Genomic DNA, 21080 nt, shown 5'->3' on the forward strand with positions numbered 1-21080 from the left:
GGCCACTTTGGAGCAGCTTTTGGAGCAGGCAAAATTGCGTTTTGGAGCAGCAAAACTAGCTTTTGGAGCAGGTGCTCTGCCTTCAACAATTCATTCTGAGCCGAAGAATTCTTAAAAAAGTAATAAACATCAACCACAGCAGCGTCGACATCCGAGCCAACAGCACTCAAGCCGCGGGCAAATGAGTTATGCACTTTGTGCAAGCAGCACTCTCCTACATCTATGATGTCAGGGTATGCTTCCTGCATCTTTTTTCTGAAGCTTCTCACTGCATTAGGGCCATCCATAGAAAAGCAAATGACATTTTTCTGCGGCAAGTCCATCATTGCTCTCCGCACTTCACTAGCCAAAATTTCCGAAGTCGCAGAGCCCAGCCGGAAAGACTGTAGGTGTTCCACAACTCGCTGCATTTTGTTCGAGAAATGCCTAACTACAACATCAAGTTGTTGGCACCTCTGTTTAGGAAGAGGGGTCTCGTCAATGCTAACAGAAAAAACCACATCCGGCTTGTTCAGCTCGTCAAGCACAAGTTTCTTCAAATACAGCCCGAGGCCATCACTAACTATGTAGGATGCCTTGAACCTCTTACAACTAAACTGCTTCGCTGTTTCGGAATCTCCAAATAACTTGGGAAACAAGGCAGTTGCTGTGTCGGCCCACGAGTACGGGATGCCCTTGAGAGTCATGCCAAGCACAAACAGAGCTTCTGCGTTTGTCACGCGGTCACACTGCAAAACGTTCCATGGACTGCCGAATTCCAAAGTCGGCTGGATCGTTTTCGGCCGCTGCAGCCCACCTGAAGATAATACCTGAAGCGTCTCAATGACGACTGGTAGCATCAATGTGCCGTTTCATGGCTGCATGTCGCTTGACTGCTGCTACGCCATGTTGCCTACAGTTGATGCTTTGATTACAAAAAAAAACACAAAACGCAGTTCCTTCGTCCGCTTGACAACACCATATTGATAATAGTATTTTGTCTCCATTTTCATCACTCTCATGGAGAACGTCCGCGTACAGCGCGATGTCGCTTTCAATGGGGGAACCTCATGTAGTTAGTTTCATTTCTGAAAGTCAGAGTACACCCCTTTGGCGCAGGCTTGGCGCAGAATCGCCAAATTTTGAGGAAATGTAGCAGGTTGTAGCAGCCAGGGCACTTTGGCGCAGTCTGGCGCAATTGGCGCAGCGGTAGCATCACTGGAAATACCATACATTTCGTGTGCCTTTTGGGAGCAATGCAATTCCTGAACTTCGAGAGCTATCAACTACATCAGCATATCTCAACAACCTGGAATGACACTGTAAAACAAGAATGGATGTTCTAAACCTACTTCAACAGAAGTTATAACACAAAAATTCGCGAGTCTATGCCAAGCTGGGATTTACCTCATGAAAGTTCAGCATACCATTACTTTGATTGCAGTCAAACCCCACTATACGAAACTCATATTGGTTTACAGTGGAGCTGTGGGAATAGCAAAACTTTGGGTGCGAAGCGAATTCGAATATTGAAGTGCGAATCGAATCGAATATTTCTCGAATATTTCTAGAATATTTTTTGAATACTTTGAAGCGAAATTGCAGAAAAAAATGTTAGAAAGGATGCCTAAGCATATTCTTACGAGACAGCAACATGAAAGTGTTTCTTTTCGCTAGGCTGATGAAGCACTGGCGGGGTGGTGTTTCATAGTTGTCTTATCAAGAATGAGGCAATGTAGAGGCCGAATTGTATTTACGTACATGATTTGGTGCGACCAAAGTGTTGCCGACAACACTTTACACGTGATAGGCAAAGACGCCATTTCCTCAGCCTCTCCTCCTCTTTCAACTTCTTGGACAAGGGTGTGCTCCCTTCAAGTCTGGAGTTCCAAATCTGCCTCGTAGACGTCGACATTTAAGAACATCTGAAATTTTGGATGCTAAGAAGCTTCGGCGTCCAATTTTTCGGACTTCCTGCCCAAATTTCAGGTCCAAAACAGCATCGATTGAGCCCCCACCTCTGCCACATTTTTCATCTCCATGTTGCAACCAGCGTTTTTTTGAGTTAGTACATTTGCGATCGTAGCAGAGCTTGAAAGGTGGCTTTGCCGCAATACCGGGGTGTGATGAGGTAAAGCATATTGAAAATCTAATGACCACTTTTAATCTGACGTTGACTGTGTCTTGGCAAAGTTCGACCGTAACGGAGCTTGAAAGGCAGCTTTGCCGCAATACCCGGGTGTGATGAGGTGAAGCATATTGAACATCTAGGGACCACTTTCAATCTGACGTTGACTGTGTCTTGGCAAAGTTCGACCGTAACGGAGCTTGAAAGGCAGCTTTGCCGCAACACCGGGATGTGATGAGGTGAAGCATATTGAAAATCTAGGGACCACTTTCAATCGGACGTTGACTGTGTCTTGGCAAAGTCCGACCGTAATGGAGCGTGAAAGGCAGCTTTGCCGCAATACCGGGGTGTGATGAGGTGAAGCATACTGAAAACCTGAAGGGGTCACTTTCAATCAGACGTTGACTGGATTTGTTTTTGGGACGTTCGAATAGTTCGAATAGAAAAATTCCAGTGCGAATCGAATCAAAAACACTATTCAAAAAATATTCGAAATTTCGAATATTCGCACACCCCTAATTTACAGTCAAACCCCACTACAACGAAACTAACAGTGCTCAGAAAAAATTTTGTTGAAGCGAACATTTCGTTGTAGTGAAATTGAAAAAAATATAGCTAACCTGAGCTAGTAGAACAGAGAAACTTATTTCCAAAACCCAAAAGGTGTCGGCTGCTTCCTTTGTTTCTCCAGCAGCATCATGACGAGATTCTCATATAGGCATAGCGACGCCAGGTTGAAAAGCAGGCTGAAACAACGGCTTCCGCGAACGAACCAAACAGAAGCACGGGAGCGCTACACGAACTGCACAGTTGCACTAATACACTAATGCTAGCTATTCACCGACAACGAAGAGATGCAGACATGCTATCGCGGAGCTACGACTTGCACCTTATTCTATGCTACGCGACGGTGCGTTGCCAGAGCGAATCTCAGAGGCCACGGTCTCACGAACATGCAGCGCGGCGCAAGACTGGAAAGCACGTGACGACAGTGACGAGTCAAGCTCCGAAGATCCGTCGTCACTGTGGTCACGGACAGTTTCGACCAGTGCCTAATCTGACATCTCCTCGGTAGTGACCCCGACACAGTTGTCAACATTAAAAAAAATCGTAAAAACTGCACGTCATCAGGGGCTGTTCCATGGGTGCACAGTGAAACCACACACTCACGGCGTCAACAACAAAGAGCAAACTCCATATGCGGCACGAACTCGAAGCGTAACGACACGGAGCAAGAATTTTTTTTTTAGTGCAGTCACCTGGTGTCAAGCTAACGAAGTGCAGTTCAGAGACCACTGCAACAACCAAAGAGTGGCACTGCCAATGCAAAAGCGAATTTTCTTTTGTTTTTAGTTTTTTTAGGAAAGCTGGCACGGTTAGCGCAGAAGCCAATGCACTAAAGTCGTGTGCTGCCATCAGCAGGGAAAGTACACGATGCTACAATGAAGTCAATGACGATGTGGCAAAAACAGGACCATAAAAACCACAATGGCACTGGCTCAGTCGTTTCCCTTGACACCGGACTTTGGGCGGCAAGAAAGGAAATTTAACAACCTTTCTGTGAACCTGTATGCCTAAGGGATGTTGCTTCCCATGCTATGGCAGCAGAAGTCACAGTGTAGATATAGTCAAGGAGAGAGTCCCAGAGAACAGCATTGCACTACAGAGGATTTCTCGGTGATGGCAACTCCAAAGCCTACATAGAAGTTGTGGAGGCAAATGTCTATCGTGGTGCTCTAGAGAATGAAAAAAAAAAAAAGACTGCGCCAACCATGTAGCAAAGCACCTGGGGAGTGCTTTTCACGAGCTAAAAGCCACTGCCAAGAAGCGAGAAAGTGAAGCAGCCTGTGATCCACGATTTCCCAATGTATTGGCTATGTTTGATGCATGTGCTAGGCAATCTGAGCTGCTTATTTTCGTTCTTGTTGACGTACCAGGCAGCCACAATTACTGCCTACACATGGAACAACATCCTGGTGCATGAGGAGGCACACACAAGCTATGGGCAAACCTGCCCCAGCCCACATTACATTGTTCAGATGGTTGTCTAACTTGCAGAAGAGAAATAAGCCAACACACCTGTACAAAAGGTGGCACCGCCTGCTGCCTATAGGAGGGCTGTGCTGGTGACGAAGGAGGTCCACCACCGGGCGGCACACCTGAGGGGAGGGCTCCCCTTGGCGGAGGTGCAAACGATGCTTGACCGTTCACGCCACTGCCACTGCTCGGAGGCAGGCCGCCGGGTGGGCCACAGCCCTGCCCGCCACCACCCCCTCCACTGCCGGCCCCCGGAACCTGCTGTTGCTGTTGCTGCTGCTGCTGCTGCTGCTGTTGGGGCGGCGGCTGCTGCTGCAGCGTGCCCCGGCTCCAGGTCCCTTCCACTGGAACACATACTTTGTTCTCATAAACTAGCAGGTAACTCCAAACATCCAAGCTTGGAAAAAATGGCACTTACTCTGTGGTCTCAGGCTGGGGCCAGGTCCATACTGAGAGTCTGTCGCCGACCTCTGGGTCCCGTCGATGGGCACATCGCCACCAGCTAGCTTGGGGAATTCCTGAGGAAAAAATGGCGACTGATGGCCCAAGAAGTTGCGTTCTGGACCACCACCCTCTTGGCTGGATGTCACGCTGCTCCAAGTCTTGACGCCAGCGCTGCTGCCAACGCCTCCCCCAACTGTTACCCCGCTTCCCGGACCCCCTGGAGCACTGGTGCTTGTGGCCACTGGCGCCTGTTGCTGCGGCGGCGGCGGCGGCTGCTGCTGCTGTTGCGGCGGCTGCAGCTGCGGCTGCGGCGGCTGTGGTTGCTGCAACAATTACTTTCACTTGAGCCATAAACAAATTGTTGGTATCTCATACCACCACACTACAAAATATTCAAGATCCTATAACCTCCTCTCAATCGGCAATTTACTGCAGACTGGCAACTATCACAAAGCTCAGACGACCAGAAGTGTAATTCAGTGACAACAAAGTGAAGAAAAAAGTTCATTCGCATACGGTACGAACAAGACTCACTGAAAGCATTTATTTCCACTGCGTTTCAATATGCAGTCACAGTCATCCGTTGCACTCCCTTATGTACAGTCGGTCCGAGACCTATCAAAACTGATTTATCGCGTTATTGGCTATACTGAATAGTTGAAAAACCTACACGTGCCAACCTGAGACTTTAAAGTTCGGGAGATACGTAGACTGGGGAGGGGGCAGACTGGACAAAAGGAAACTCATTCCATTTTTTTTTAATCTTCCAGGGTCGCACCACCATAGACATCTTGATCTCACAATGATTGCCGGTAGTTATTTGACATCATTTTAACTGGTACTGTAATTACACTGCACATGCGTGTATGCGTGTAAACGTGATGCGTCCCGTGAAAGCCAGGAGCCCCTTCCTACTCAGTACTCTTCACCACATGGCATTGATGTATGTGGCGAAAAAAAAAAAAAAAACTGCAAAATGACTGACATGGCAAGAACACACCACAATTTTGTACATATGACACTGCACGCACACAGTGTTTAAGACCTGCAGAGGCCAAAACAGCAGCTGTATGGTTGTAGTGCACTGCAGGGCACATACTTGGCCATGGCAAAGCTGCAAGTGCCATTGCCACAGTTAGGCACATTTCTTTCAGCAGAGGGCCCCCAAATCCTTTCTTGCTTGCAAGTAGCATGGTTGCCATTCTTGTGCAGTCGTTGACTTGTGCACTTCTTGCGTTCTTTGCAGCATCATGGACACCGTAGACGCGAAAAAAATATAATTCAAATTTTGCAAACAAAGCAGACATCATGTGACACATGGATGCTGGTCAAAAAACATCAAAGGTCGCCGAAGCACTTAAGATCTTCACAACACTTCAAAAGGATACTGAACAAAAATATGAAAAAATGAAGCACCAAAATTCTACTCTGGTGATTATTCCGATAAACAGAGTTTGCTACACATATTTATGAACAGTTGGCTGTATTTTTGGAGGATTGTGAGCACACAGCCAGTGGCGAAGCAGAGTGCACACTTTCCTGTCCTGCTACATTGCTTTCTCCACCCCTCTTTTACATCCGACTCTCCCCCTTTCACAAGACACTGAGACGTGCAGAACTCGGGAGCACCTTTTGCTACCAGTGCTGTTCGTACTGGTTCTAGGAACCGTAGCGGGAGCAGGTTAAGACACGTGGGGCAACACCTGGCAGGGTTGGCACTTTTCTGCAGGGTTGGCACTTTTCTGCTGATTTCTGCCTGAAAACACGGTTGTGCCAACCAATTTCAGCTCCCAAGCCTTCAAACAGGCTGAAAATCTCAGCGGCAAAGGTTTTGTTCAGTATCCGCATTGAGGGGAGAAATGGCACTTACAAATTTTTTTTTATTTGTTGATCAATTTTGATGAAACTTGGAGAGTTTGTGCATTACTTCTGTGCTAATTTCAAATATGGATAACGTAGTTTTCAAAATGCAAAGTATTTCATGTGCCTATCTGGGAGCAAGGTTTTTTCTAAACAGAAAGTTACAAATAAATCAGCATATCACAATAATCTGGAATCAGAACTGTGTGCAGTGCAACAAAAATGTATGTTCTAAACCCTTTTGAACAAAAGTTATGGTATGTTGAACATTCGAGAGTGAAATCCCAGCGTGAAATTGTCTCACTCGCGAATGTTCAAAATATAAATTTTGTTCAAATGGGTTTAGAACATCCATTTTTGTTGCACTGCACAGATTATGGTGACATGCTGATTTACTTTGCAACTCTCTCAGTTTAGAAAAAATCTTCCTCCCCAAAAGGCACATAAAGTATTCTGCATTTTAACAACTACACGTTGTACTACAAAAATAATTGCATATTTGAAATCAGCATACAAATATACATAAACTCACGAAGATTGAAGAAATAAAAAAATTGTAAGAGCAGTGTCCCCCCTTAAAGGGATACTGAACAAAATTTTTGGCACAGATTTTTAACCAAACTGAAAAACTGAATGCTGAAATTGGTAGACACAACTTTCATTTCAGACAGAAATTAGCAGAAAATAATGAACTTACCGAAAAATTCCAAACAAGCCCCCCCCCCCCCCTCCAAAGTCGAAATTGCCAACAAAGTTCAGATCAGCACCAAAATTAAAGATGACAGCAAAATCTTTGCACCAGAAAAAAAAGAACGCAGTGCGCATGGAATAAAATTTTATTACAGTAACGTTACAGTAACGTGTTAAAATAAATGTTTATAATGAAGTTATTTCCGTGGCAGATGCAACTTTGTTATAATGAGGTTTGAGTGTAGATACACAAAGCTGCTTCTATTATTTAATGAGACAGCAGGAAAACAGTTCTGCATAAAGGGAATATTACCAGACAGCTAGATACTGTAATATGCAATAAGTGCAATGCTGCACAGTTTCACGTCAAAGCCTAGCTAGACATTCTGCAGATGATCCAAGTTATGTTTACACAATGACCACCATAAAAAAAAGTTAACATCAAATTGTAAAAATTGTGAGCAGGAAATGAGAATTCTGCTCTCGGCCCATTGTGATGCACAGTTTAGGATTTATGTTTAAAAAATAATTACAGCTCTAGCTGTTCTAAATCAAGAGAGATCACTCTGACAAGCTTAGAGAAGTGGCCCAAAAATATTGCAGATTTAGCTCGTACTAATTGCTAAGATATTAACTGCGCATGAAATACTGATCTGTTAAGACTTAAGCTTTCCATATAAAAGACTGGCCTGAAGATTTCAAAAAAGTAATAAAAGAACTTTTTTTTTCTTTAACAATTTTCTGGTGTTCACAAGCAATGTCACCCCTTAAGATAAGCTTCAAATAGGCATATTTTGTATTTCAAATTGTCAATATATTAACCAGTTTTCACAATCCCCTTTGCGTTATATATATCCGAAATCAACTGTAGTAATTGTCATTTACTGCACTTTCCTCAGAAAATCTCTCGTTGGAGATATCCTCCCATAGAAACTCTTCATTTCACAAGGATGGCTTGGTGGGCAAGTTGGTACTGCATCATGAAAGGGTACAGTGCACATATACGGGGACAAATGTCTGGTGTGTTCTTTGTCCCCATCTATGTGCGCTATAACCTTTCACGTCTCTAGTGCCACAAAGTGCATTCGACATGAGACATTTCTTGAAACACGACTTCCAGAATGCAGGCCAGATCTCACTATCAAACTGAGCCAGATCTATTAAACCAGCACTACGTCCTATCATCACCAAAGCAACCAACATGGCTGCATTCAATCAGTTACATTTGTGACCTAGCTTTTTTGTGTTTTTTTTTTATTGTGCTTTCGCTCTACAATTTTTTTTCAGCGAGTTGGTACTTACTGAAGGACTTAATTACTGTAGCACAAAACTCAAAAATGAAAGCGAGAGGCAGACTTTCCTACTCCTTCCTGCCTCTTAGAGTTTCCATTACAGTTTTGCATACGGTATCATGTCCTTTTGCTCAAAGACTGTATATTTGAAATGGAAGACAATGGAAGTGAACATATGGAGCACAAATCTATTCCTCGAAAAAGTGGTCCGAAACTGTGCGACATAAAACCAGCTAAGAAGCTAAGACTAAGAAGAAGCGCTCAAGCATTTTGAGAGGCCTTCAATCGATGCCAAGAACAAGAAAATGCTGCCAACTGTCTAGAAAGGTGCGCCTCTTGCCAGGAAGGACCACCGGCTCCAAGAAGTCCAGTCATCGCCATTACACCCATGCAACAAGGGAAGTCACTGACGAAGGCAAAAAGATGTCACTTCTGTCACAAAATATTGCGACATTGTTCATTAACTGCCATTTAGACCTTTTTCGCGTAGCCACCATCACGAAATGTTTAAATCTATAAAAGCCAAATCAAATTTTTACTCCTCAATACCAACGATAGAGGCTTAAACATTTTAACTGCAAGATATCAAAAAAAACGTCTCATACACAGAGACCCCGCAGATGCTGTTGGGAGGCTTCACTTCAATACTTATTCTCTGCTGCTGTGAAGCATATTGAAATAAAGAGGTGGCCTGCTCAATCCTGACCAAGACGGAAGTTCGGGGATCTCAAGCTGGTTTCTGCAAAGAAGTTTTACATTCTGCAAGCACTCAGAACTAAGACCTCATACCATTAACCATCCCCTCCCCCACGCTCCCTCCCTCTTAGAAGTTGCAAAATTTACTGGCTTACAGAAAAATACCTGCATCGCATTTTGGACTTGCCAAAGCTATCAAACCCAGCATAAGCACTTCAGTAATCTGTGAGCAGCGAGAATACCACACGGTAGATGCCCTCAACTCGTTGTAGTGATAGATTAGAAAGTTATGCAAGCCTAGAGTCACTTGTCTGCCACTTAATTGTTGCCAATTGGTGACAACACTGGCTGCTTAAAAAGTTTTATAACTAACGTTAAGTGCAATGACGTGCACAGCTTCACAGCAACAGCATTTAGGCATAGTCTTACAATCAGTACATCAAAGAACATTCTGCAATGTGAATGACAAGTAACTTTTTTTTTTTTGCAAGAAGCAAAATAAGTGTTCACATGTCCAGCAGATCATTCACATGAAGACATCGTTCACAGCATGTTTGCCTAAAGTGACAGCCACACAACCATTCGGCACTACATTATGATTGATGTGCAGCAATACTTGAAAAACTTATCAAAATTGCTTGTCTATGAATCATGACAAGTTCCTCGCCATAAGTGAAGACCCACTTTAAAAAGAGAGCATACTGAACCATCAGTGACAAAGGCTACATGCAGATGTGGCAGTGCTGATAATTTGGCTAGACCAATTGAGACTGCTTTAATGAGAAAAAGCGCATCAGTGGAAAGTGGGAGAGGAGGAGTTCTGTGGCAATCTCAAAAAGCTTTTGGGCTGTTTGGTGCCAGCACAAGGTTCCAGACCAAACGGCTCCCTTGCAATGTAATTAGATGAATGGGGGAGCTTGTGGCGTAGTTTTTACAGGCTGCACTTCATAGGTGCAGCAAGGAATTGTGGAAAAGTGGAACTGTAGCAAAATGGCATGAATGGTGCAGTTGGATCACCACTGGGTATTTAATGCAGTTATGCATGCCAGGATGGTTATTAATAAACAACGATGACAATTGTGCTTAAAATGAGTTGTACAGATCTTGAATTGCTTCAGCTTTCAGACCCAAGTTGGAAGAGAGAAATGGTATTTGAATCTGCTACGTCATGACATGCTCGCACATAGGGCCCTTTCATGGTTTATTACGATGTTCTATTTTAAATCGTTGGTAAGTGGTGTACATTTAAGACAAGTATTCAATTACAATGCTGTCCATGTAAGACAAGAAGTATACAATTACAATGCTGTCCATGTAAGACATGAAATATTCCATTACAATGCTTTAGGCATGCTAGCCATGAAATATTTTCATATTTAACATTCCATTCAAAAGTTCTCTCATTGTGACCACATTATGTAAACTTAGTGCAAGTCACTAACAATTAAAAATTCTCAATTTGCACTGCAGCTACACGGTTCACACGATTCTGAAGCAAGAAATGTGCTGAAATTTTCCATCAAGAAGCGATGTTAGTAATTTTACAAATTTTAAAAACTGCAGTACAAATTCCTGGAAGTAAACTACCTATCCTCTTTGCATTGTTACCTACCTTCAACACTGCTGCAAGTGGTGTGCGAGTCCGAAGAGGCACAAGCCTACATCATCGTCTATTCATGTTTCCAGTGCAAACGAGACGAAACACTGAAAGACAAGGCAACACACAGGCCTTTCAACGTTTCATGTTGCTTGCACAGAAAACATGAATAGAAAACCCAAATGAATATCACTCTTATTGATTATATATGACAGACACAATATTCAAGTTTTAAAATTATTCCCCATTTAAGCACTGCAGTTTCTCACCGTCTTCCAGTATTCCATAATGCTACACTTTTCTTTACATGCACGGCATCACAATGCTGTTAGACAATGATGCTAGAGGTTCCCAACAAACAAACAAAAAAGAACATCAGTTACTGCCAAAGAGCAAGTGCACTACGCCACATGCAATCGAAATTCTTTGACCAAATGATTTTAGCATAACACGCGTGGCAGTAATCAACCATAACACACAACTCAGTGGGATTTGCAAAATTTAGTAAGTTAGTTGTGAGCCTGTAAGACTGCTACTATCTCCTTGAGATTGCTTTTCCACCACTGCTTTGGCAATGCAATACTTAACTGTGAAATCTGAGCGCAATCCTTATATACGGCAGTCAGACAAAATCCCAGAATAGAGTGACCGTGTTGAGGGGGTAGGGGGGGGGGGGCAACAAAACTCGAGTGAAAATTTGTCTATGCAAAATCTGTTTATACATAAGAGGTTCTACTGGTTTATTAACATGACTAATGAAGAACCCAAAGGCACAAGTACATGAAAGAAATACAAGTGATTGAAGTTCATGCAGCCAAGTTCAATGTCAAATCGAGTGATGCTTGTTGCACAACGTTAAAACAAGCAGTCCCTAACTGATGTAACTACATTCAAGGCAGCCAACGCTGCCACCGTATCCAATAGCACGAGAAGCGATGGAAATGACACGCTTAATTTGTGCCACAGGATGCTTTTCACGAGTCTTCACTCGTGGCTTTTCAAAACTCATTAATGGTGGCAAAGAAAGTTTTCCTGCAGCAAATACTTTCACTATTAGAAATACAGTCAAATCTCGTTACAGCAAACCTCAAATTAATGCTTTTTTTCCAATTACAGACTATTTCGAAAATCCCCCTCGAAATGTCTATTAGTTACGTTATATTTCGCTACAACGAATTTCAGAATAGCGAATGTTTCAGAATAATGTATCGAATTTAAAAGTTAATCGCACCAGTGGAAACAATGCCCAGTTCCATATGTGCCACTATCATCATCAGAACGCCTGAATATTTATGCGCCTGTCCTATTCAACTGTGCAACAGCCCTATCGCCATCAACATCACCTGTACTTGTTTTCCACGTTGGGCTTTGCCCCTTCGCCTCGTAGCCTTTGTTTCGTCAGGCAGCTCTGCCTGCATGCTTGTTACACTGCTGTTTTCTCGTCTAGTTTGGTGGTTGTACGTTCACGATGAGCTCCGCAAACAGCACAAAAGAATGTGGCAACAGTGAAAAATGCAATGCGGGTGACCTATGGGATGAAGTCGCCGAAGATTATCCGTGCATGCTTCACTAACGTTTGAACACTAAGCACAGTACGACGACAAGGTATGCACGTCGGCGGAACTGACGACCGATAAGATCCATACAGTTTGTCGTGACAAGGAAACGGTGACGAGGACGACGAGAGCAAAGACTACGTTAAAAGAGCATGCGTGAATTAACGCAAAGAATCGTATCTAACGCCGATGCTTCGAAGCGCATAAGGATGTGCACTCTGAAGAGTTTGCAGCAGTTGAGCTGCACCCATCAGGCAAAGATCACGCTCTTCCTCAAATAAACGTGCATTCGTTCCATAATATTTCGAGTGTTTTTTTGGCACTCGTTAGAAAATAACACAATCGCGGATATGTACCAAGCACAGGTAGGCGACTAATTTAGCTGCATTTACGATTTTTGCACAAATGTTTTATTTTTTCACGACTTTTCAAAATAACGAATGATTTTTAGCAGTCCCTTGAGATTCGTTGTATTGAGATTTCACTGTACATTCCAGATTAAGTGCTCAAAGAATACAAGAACTCCCTAAGACCAGTGAAAATGCAGAGTGAAGGGCGTTGAATAGACAGCTTTCCAATTCAAGGGTTTGAAGGACCTGGGTGCCTACTGAAGGGTGACCAATGAACAAGAGCCCTTACAAGCCCTAAAGAGTACAGCATTTCAAGTGCCTATTTGAGTGCCTTTTGACTAGAGTCAACATTAAAATCCAAAATACAATTTTGACATGAAAGTTTATATAAATATCTGTACATACTTATGCAGAAAACATCACAAACAGTGCTTGTATCACAGCTTTGATGCCCAACAATGACACCCTCACACTACTGAGGCTGCACAACCAAACACACTGTCCCCCTGAAAGAACTGTAGCAGAGCAAATCTATGAACACAGTAGTAGTGCAGCCTAACATGGCTCGAATGACTGCTGTGCGTGCTGCAAAACCGGCTCGCACCAAGCTTCACTGGTGAAATGATAAGTGGTATTCCAACAATTTTCGTTTCTGAAAGCCACAGCATAACCCTTTAGCACAGGTGGATTACAATTATGATTTACTACATTTTATTGAAATGCAGAAAGATGTAATGTAGCAAGGCTCACTTTTCAGCACAGTTTAGCGCAATTGATGCATCAGTATTACACTGGAACCGCGATTATACGTCCCCCGGTTTCGAGACAACCCACATTTTACAACAAATCTGTTTAGTTCCAGCAAAACCCACCCATAAATAATGTCTTAAAAACCTAGTTATACAACGCAATTTTGCATTGACCCCACATTGTACGACGACTTTCTGTTCTGATACCGTCCGAGAATATAAAATCTTTTTTTTACTCAAATCGAACGCCAACCAAAAATTCGCGGGTGAAAAATAAAGATTTGTGCCCCTAAGTTGACTATTACAAAAAAAAAAAAAAATAGTGAGAGAGGTATAGTATGCCTTCCTAGAACGGAAAATTTATTTTCCTGGCAGTTCACTTCTGTGATCCTGTTTTCCTGGCTTTAACATCGCTTCTGGATACGCCTCGATTCTGTGCGCATTCAGGGCCATTACCTAAAAGGGCTAAACAACCTAAACAAACAAACAAGAGTCTGCAAGCTCAACGTCAAATCCGGCTATTTTCACGTTTTTGTCCCTTTGTTTGCTGTACTCAGTCACAGGCCTTGAGCACGCAAAAAGGATGCGACACAGCTATCGTCACCATGCAAAATAACTTTCCCTTGACGTGAGCGTTAATAACAGCGGCAAATCACCAACTGCACATCAAAAGGGAACAAACGACGCACACAGCTCAGTCCTGCACAAAAACATCCTACACGAACTCGCAACAAGTGTGTTCTATCACCATTATGTGATGGCGATGACGCTGTGACTCTTCTGAGGGAAGGCTGTTACCAACGCAGTTTCGTTCTCTCTCTTTTACATACAGGCAATTTTCGGACTTGATTGATTGAGCAGATGAGAGTTGAATTCATTTTTTTTTTTAAGTTTAAAGATTCGCTCACACCTTTAATTAGATGCTTAGCTGTTATTTTTTAAAGATAATTTAATCTACCTTCCTTAGAGAAGTGCAGGGTCGTGCCACGGGCTTATTAGGGCATTCTGTAGCCGTTTTATTGACAAGGCTTAGTGTCACTGCCTATATTCTTAGTTTTTCAATTATACAACTATTTTGCGTGGTCCCCTCAAAGTCGTATAATCAGGGTTCCACTGTATCACTATGAGGGTCAATGCAAGCCAGTCTGCAGCCACTCAATTACAGCTTTTATGGCACCTCTCCTGCAATGTTTCACCAAAGCCACATAACTTCAACCAGTTACTTGTATCTTCAATTCTCAGTGGTTGTCCAGCCAGTTTAGAATTTGTAACCATTTTTGGAGCAAAAAAAAAAAAAAGTTACTTTGGAGAATACATAGAGCAGAAGGAACTGTGTCTTCTCTAACTTTTTGGAACATATTTATTATGCGTGCAAATTGTACATGCTGCCGTAATGTAAACAAGGAAGCAAGACCAGCAGTCAGAGAGCCACCATCAATACGGTTTTTCACACAAAAGAATGTCATATGCTGCCTTCACTGCAATCTACTAGATGTGTAGTGCTATGAAGCATTAGTCACAAGGCAAGCATGGCCCGTACGGTTCAGCAAGCGACTGTTGTCAAAACGTCACTGCAAACACACCAATCACCTTAACCAGAAAACCAGCAGCCTACCCATTTAAAAAAAAGGCAAAGAAAGAAAGCCTTTGTCAACGAGAACTTCGTGATTGCCTGCACGTGCAGCATGTTCTATCATTGCCTCAACTTACTATACCAGATTCTCCATTGTACTGAATAATTACTAAAGGGACCGGCAACTGGTTAGAATGTGCAATTAGATCCTGGTGGAAATGAAAAGGCCTCGAATTATAGTGACAGATTCAAGCTTCATTTTCGCGATGCGAGTAGAATTAATATTTTTAGATCTCGTTTAGAAGTCAAAATAACCAGTATGTTGCACAAGCCTAGCGGAATAGCCTTGAAGCTGGATTAATTATTTTTATTTGTTTATTTAAACATACTGCCAATCCCAAGAAAGGATTATTGCAGGGAGGGCAAGAATATACAATACAGAAATACAAGTCAGAGAGTGAAATTATATACAGGCAGACTGATGTTTGTGAAATAGTGAGAAAAGTATTACAGCGTAGTTGTTCATGAAAAACGTGCAACACTAGACAATCAAGAGTAAGCCATTGGAAAACAAGATACACAAAACACGAGGGGTGCAATAATGTGGAATGGGTTACATAGTTCTTTAGATATATGTTATAAAATTTTTACAAAAGAAGAATATGATTTCAGAGGAACTAAGAACATCTAATAATAAAAATTACTGGTATTTGCAACACAATGAAATAAGGCCAACAAGTCATATTTGCACGGCGAGTAAGTGAAACTCGTAAGATTTCAAAAAGTTTCAAATGTTGGACTAAGGATAATATGAGAGTGCAAGTTTATGACGTCTCAGTCTTGTTTCAGATTCAGACAGGTAGCGGGAGCAATCTATGAACAGCATCTTATGCATTAGTTTGTAAATTGTTTTCAAACGAGCTAGTTTAGCCCTACTTTGTAGAGTGCGTAATCCGGCTCTGTTGATTATTTGAGATGGCGAGCAGTTAGGTTATACTCATTGTAAATAAATCTGACTTTCTCTGCACGCTCTCACGATTTTATTAGTTTATTAGTATATGGAAACAAGGAGACATTAGCATATTCTAGGATAGGTCTAACGAATGTAGTATAGGCGAGTAGTTTAATTTTGTATGGAGTCGCTCACTTTGCTGTACGCAGTCCGATGCTTTCATGCGCACCATAATTAGTGCTCAAAATTAGGAGTATATATTATCCATCCCTGCTCTATTCTGTGCTACTGACGAGGTAAAATGAGTTGCACGCTGAGAAGCAGTGCTGCCTTCACAGCAACTGGTGGAACATGTCGAGCCACGGCGCATGCGCAGCAAGCCACCGCGCACGAAAACAAGCTCTCACGCCCACTTCCCCCTGTTTGCAGCACGTGTTGTGTGTATACGACTTCATAGTCGTCGCAGATCAAACCATTTAGAATATAAACGCTGCACGGCGTTTTCCGCATCAACATTCCGCGATTAGACACTCTGATGACTTTCCGTTGCACTAAAGAAAACAGGTAGCATAAAAATTGGCTGTCTGTCCCTGTAACTTTTAGGCGCGCAAATAATCGCAGAACACCTACTTCTAGCGCAGCAGCAATTGTACGCGCTAGCACTGATCGCCAACCATGTATCACGTACCCGCAGATGCTATCAGAACGCTTCATCGTAGTACGTACACAATTATTTAGGCTTAGCGTGACTCTCGGCAGACCAAAGAAACTTGCATACTACAACTGAAATGCATCATTGAAACAACTTTTTTTTTTTTTTTTTCAAAATATGAAACTTTTGCGCATCTTAATCTTAATTTGCGTGAAGATCTCAATCATTTACAGTGTGCAATGTCTGAAACAGTAGCCACATGGCCAATGTGGCGACATTACAAGACATGTTACAGCCAGTTCCTCATCAAGTGATGAGCTTAATAATAATAATAATTGTTGGGGTTTAATGTCACAAAACGACGATATGATTATGAGAGACGCTGTAGTGGAGGGCTCTGGAAATTTTGACCACCTGGAGTTCTTTAACGTGCACCTAATCTAAGTACACGTGCCTTAAGCACTTTCGCCTCTATCGAAAATGCGGCCGCCACGGCCGGGATTCAATCCCACGACCTGCAGGTTAGCAGTCGAGCACCATAACCACTAGACCACCGTGGCAGGTAAGCTGAGCTTCCAGACAAAACGCTGAACTGTCAACGGAAGTAATACGCACGCGGCAGCACCGATACTTTGGCTGAGCCAAATATAATAGAAACGGCGCATCAGAGAAAAGAGCAAAGGGAAGGCATCAACAGCACTATGGAAAAGCTGTTGCCATGTTTGATGCTAGGCCAATAATATAATATGTGGGGCCAGAAACGCTGCACTGCCGTACGTGCAGACAGAATAGTCCGCTTTGGTGCAGTCAACAAAAATGGGGTGCACATCAAGGAGCAGAGAGATGGGATCGAAGCAAAATGGTGCAAATGGCAGTTTGACCACCACTGCATTATGGTCCATTCACTTGCAGCTCTTGGGGATTCCATAAAATGCCCTAAAATGCACCAGCTTCTGCAGACCAACAATCAAGTTGGATCTGGAAAGCTATGTGCAGCTTTTGTGGCACATGTGGCCAGATGATTGTTACACCCTATGCACAGCTGCTCTGAGCTCCCACCACCATGGCTTCCACCTACCCCATGGATGCCGCCAAATATGCACTGACATCTGCAAGACAAAATGCCAGCAAAATACCAGACGGACAATCTCTTCCACAGCAGACTGAAAAGAATGATTAGTTTTTTTTGTACATTCTACCAGAGACTGTATGGAGTCTCCCAACTGTGGCACATTCCATGCACAACAAGTACAGTCAGCACATTGATGTCATACAAATGAGTGCTCACACCAAAATGCGGTCACATGCTGGCTTTTTTGCAACAGCAACCACCACAGTATTCAACAGTGCCCAAGCTGTTGCAATCATTAAGCCTCAATAAAATTCATTGTGGGAGAGCTTAGGTTGCGGAAATTTTACCATACATATATACGTGCTTTCATTACTGTCACTCATGCTAAGCAAGCAAGCGTTCGGTAAAACGTCTTTACTTTCTTGGCAAAAGTGCAAACGATTCCGTGTGCACAAAACGACCGGCCACCAAATCTGGGCGGAGCCAATGTGCCACTTCCTCGTTCGTACCATGTGCTCCAAAGAGTAATGTGCGACATGTCAGACCGCAGTGCATTGTATGACTGGTCACATTGTGTCTAGCGAGGAAGCAGACGACTGTCTCGCGGAGGCGGCACGCCGTGCATAGGTGTAGCAATCAACTCTTTGTGCAGAAGCAACAAAATAAAACTCTTGCATGTGTTTAATCATTTCTATGGGCTGCAGCAACTTCAGACTGCTGGCAATCATTTAAAGTTTTACTTCACAAAACTTATGATTTGTGGCGTACTGGGTACGTTGCTAGTGTACTTATATTAGTAGCCACAAGAGAGTTTATAACGGGCTCTAGAAATACAGTTCTTCCAGCTTTCGCTCTGACTGTGCTGCACTTTCCCCGCACGCCTGGCGTTTCTTTTGTAGTTCCCCTAACTACTGCCGCACGTCATGGCGCCACAACTGACCCCCATCTAGGCCCTCATGGCATCGCCGGCTTGCGCCTTTGCAGGCTTCGCTATCAGTTGCTGCCTTCGCAGGGTTTGCTTGTTTGGCGCATATAGTAGGCTCTCGCCTTTGTGGCATTCGGAAGTTATTGCATGACATCAGTGACAAGCGAAAACATCGCTGTGACTGCGCAGTCAGCAGCAACGTTATAGGCAACGGTAAAAGTACACAGGGGTCCACTGTTAAAGAGAACATCGGAGCGTGTGGCGGCAGCTCGGCGCCACCACCGGCCAGCGGCTGCAACGAGTTTTGCGCAAGCACAGTGCGCGCTGTGAGTTGTACTCTTTCGTCGTCTGCTGCCGTCTGCTTCCGCGCTGTGAATCGTCGCGAAGCGAACCACTGACGCAACGAAAGAGCACCGGGCACGGTGCTCACTGCGTCTGCACGAATCTCGTTGCAGCCGACAGTGCCGCCAAGCTGCCGCCACATGCTCCGATGTTCCCTTTAACAGTGGACCCCTGTGTACATTCCCCACAATGGTGCGCTGCTGCGTTTTGAAGGTTTATGTTTTGTTTTTTGTTTTTTTAACTCGTAGCAGTTACGTACGCAGAGTTCCCTGTGCATCATTAGGAGACATCCCGATTTTCCTATGCATACATTTGTACGGGATACTACGAAAGCCATCATTTCTGAAGAACAGGGTGTCGAGCGCTCTTTCAGCAATAGCGACGAATTGCAAAACAAATACATTGCAGACCTAAACTGAGAACACGTTAAAGTGGCATCGAAGATGAATATGCAGAAGACAAAATAATGCATGTGCAGCAAAAGAGTGTTCGCAACAGACTAGATATGTAGAAGAGTATGTACAGTCGACGACCGATAATTCGGACTCCACGGGGAACGTAAACAAGTCCGAATTATCGAATGTCCGAAAAAACGAATGCGTCAGAAAAAAACGCTTTTATTGACACTTCAGGGTCCTGGTGGCCGAAAAAAGTTGTCAATTCGTTGCTGCCCGCACTTCCGCTTACATGCGACGAAGTCCGCCTGTATCTCCGCCAGTGTGATGTGATCGCTGTACGATGACGAGCTGGTTTCGTTCGTGAAAGCAACGCGTCTGGGCGGCGCACTTAGCGGTCGCACAAAGAGGCAGCATGAATGGCGGCGCGGCGCATTTGGGTTCTCGCCTATTAAATGCGTGCACTACGCATGCAACTGCACCAGGCCACATGCACTATCGAGCAGTTGGCTGAAGATGCTTATCGTAAGGCTTGTCGGCGATTGAGCCGTACTGGCGCGTTTGCCACCTGCCGCCATCACGCCTCCGTGCATTTCCACTGCTTATCCGAAACACATCGCCGCACGGCGCCGTGATAGCGGCCCCTTTGAATTTCTGGTCCACTTCACCCCATAACACTTCGGCACCGCGACAAAGCTGACTTTCGGGCTCTGCTACTGTCGCAAACAGGTCGACTCGCGAAAGCGCTGGTTCGAACCTACGAGATGATAGACGCGGCAAAGGTGGGGGCTTCAATTATTGCCTTTCCGACCTGCAATTTGGGCAGAAAGTCCGAAAAATCGGACGCCGAAGAGTTTTAGCGTCCGAAATTTCCGACGTTCTTGACCACTGACGTCTACGGGGCTGGTGACTGTGCCGCAAAAGCGTCCGAATTTGAGCATGTCCAGAAAATCGGGCGTCCGAAAAATCGGCAGTTGACTGTATCTGCCGCATTTCGTTGTCGTCGGCGCGGCCTTTGGCGCTGGCTGTAAGGGCACCGTTGGCGCCATTTAATCTTTTGAGACAGCAGAGCGTAAAATAAAGCAAGTCTCAAGATAAAAATGAACGCGCACGCAAAACGCTTTACCGCAGACACCTTCGACAGAATGGCGGCGATAGCAGCGTAGCGCGGTGATACAGGAACCGGAATGTAGGACGTTCGTGATGTCGATACGATTTCCCACAGTTGACGAGTGCCTCCAAGATCGGCATTTCCAATCACAAATCTCTGAGGCATAAAGTAGCGATCGAAATAAAGCCTCATAGATCACCAATTAGCTTTCGTTTTGATCTCTGAGGCCATACTTTGTATGGTACGGTGCCGGAGGAGATAATGGCTGGCGATTCGGCGTGCGCAACAGTCTCGGACAGGGTCCGGATTATCGAATGTAGATCTCGCAGCTGTCCGAAATATCGGTAGCCTTTACACATTACTTCTATGGGATCATCGTCAGTGCCGCGCGACTGTCCGAATTACAGAGCATGTCCGAATTATCGGTGTTCGATTTATCGGTCGGCGACTGTATATCTAGGTCAAATATACCGGGGAGTCTACTCATGTCAAGCAGATTTACCGAAGAATGAGAATGGGTGCACATCTAGTAGACATTCTTAACCCATAGCTGGCAATACCACTGTCACTGAAGGAAAAAGTGTAGAACTATTCCATTTTGCAAGTTCTAACATACAATAGGAAACTTTGAGAGTGACAATGAAACTACAGAAGAACCATGCATACAATAGAATGAAAAA

The 21080-nt window shown here is 43.9% G+C and overlaps 1 protein-coding gene across 7 annotated transcripts in view; it reads right to left on the reverse strand.

Moving 5' to 3' along the window:
• Nucleotides 1–21080, reverse strand: part of LOC119396975 (protein PRRC2A) — a 163188-nt gene that overhangs the window by 126618 nt on the left and 15490 nt on the right. For all 7 annotated transcript variants that reach the window (XM_037664393.2, XM_037664386.2, XM_037664433.2 and 4 more), the window contains exons 5-6: nucleotides 4563–4911; nucleotides 4187–4488 (exon numbers count right to left, since the gene is read on the reverse strand). In XM_037664393.2, coding sequence (XP_037520321.1) covers nucleotides 4187–4488; nucleotides 4563–4911 — 651 coding nt within the window. The remainder of the gene's footprint in view (nucleotides 1–4186; nucleotides 4489–4562; nucleotides 4912–21080) is intronic.

The sequence above is a fragment of the Rhipicephalus sanguineus genome, chromosome 1, assembly GCF_013339695.2.
Source record: "Rhipicephalus sanguineus isolate Rsan-2018 chromosome 1, BIME_Rsan_1.4, whole genome shotgun sequence".
Taxonomy (NCBI): Eukaryota; Metazoa; Arthropoda; class Arachnida; order Ixodida; family Ixodidae; genus Rhipicephalus; species Rhipicephalus sanguineus.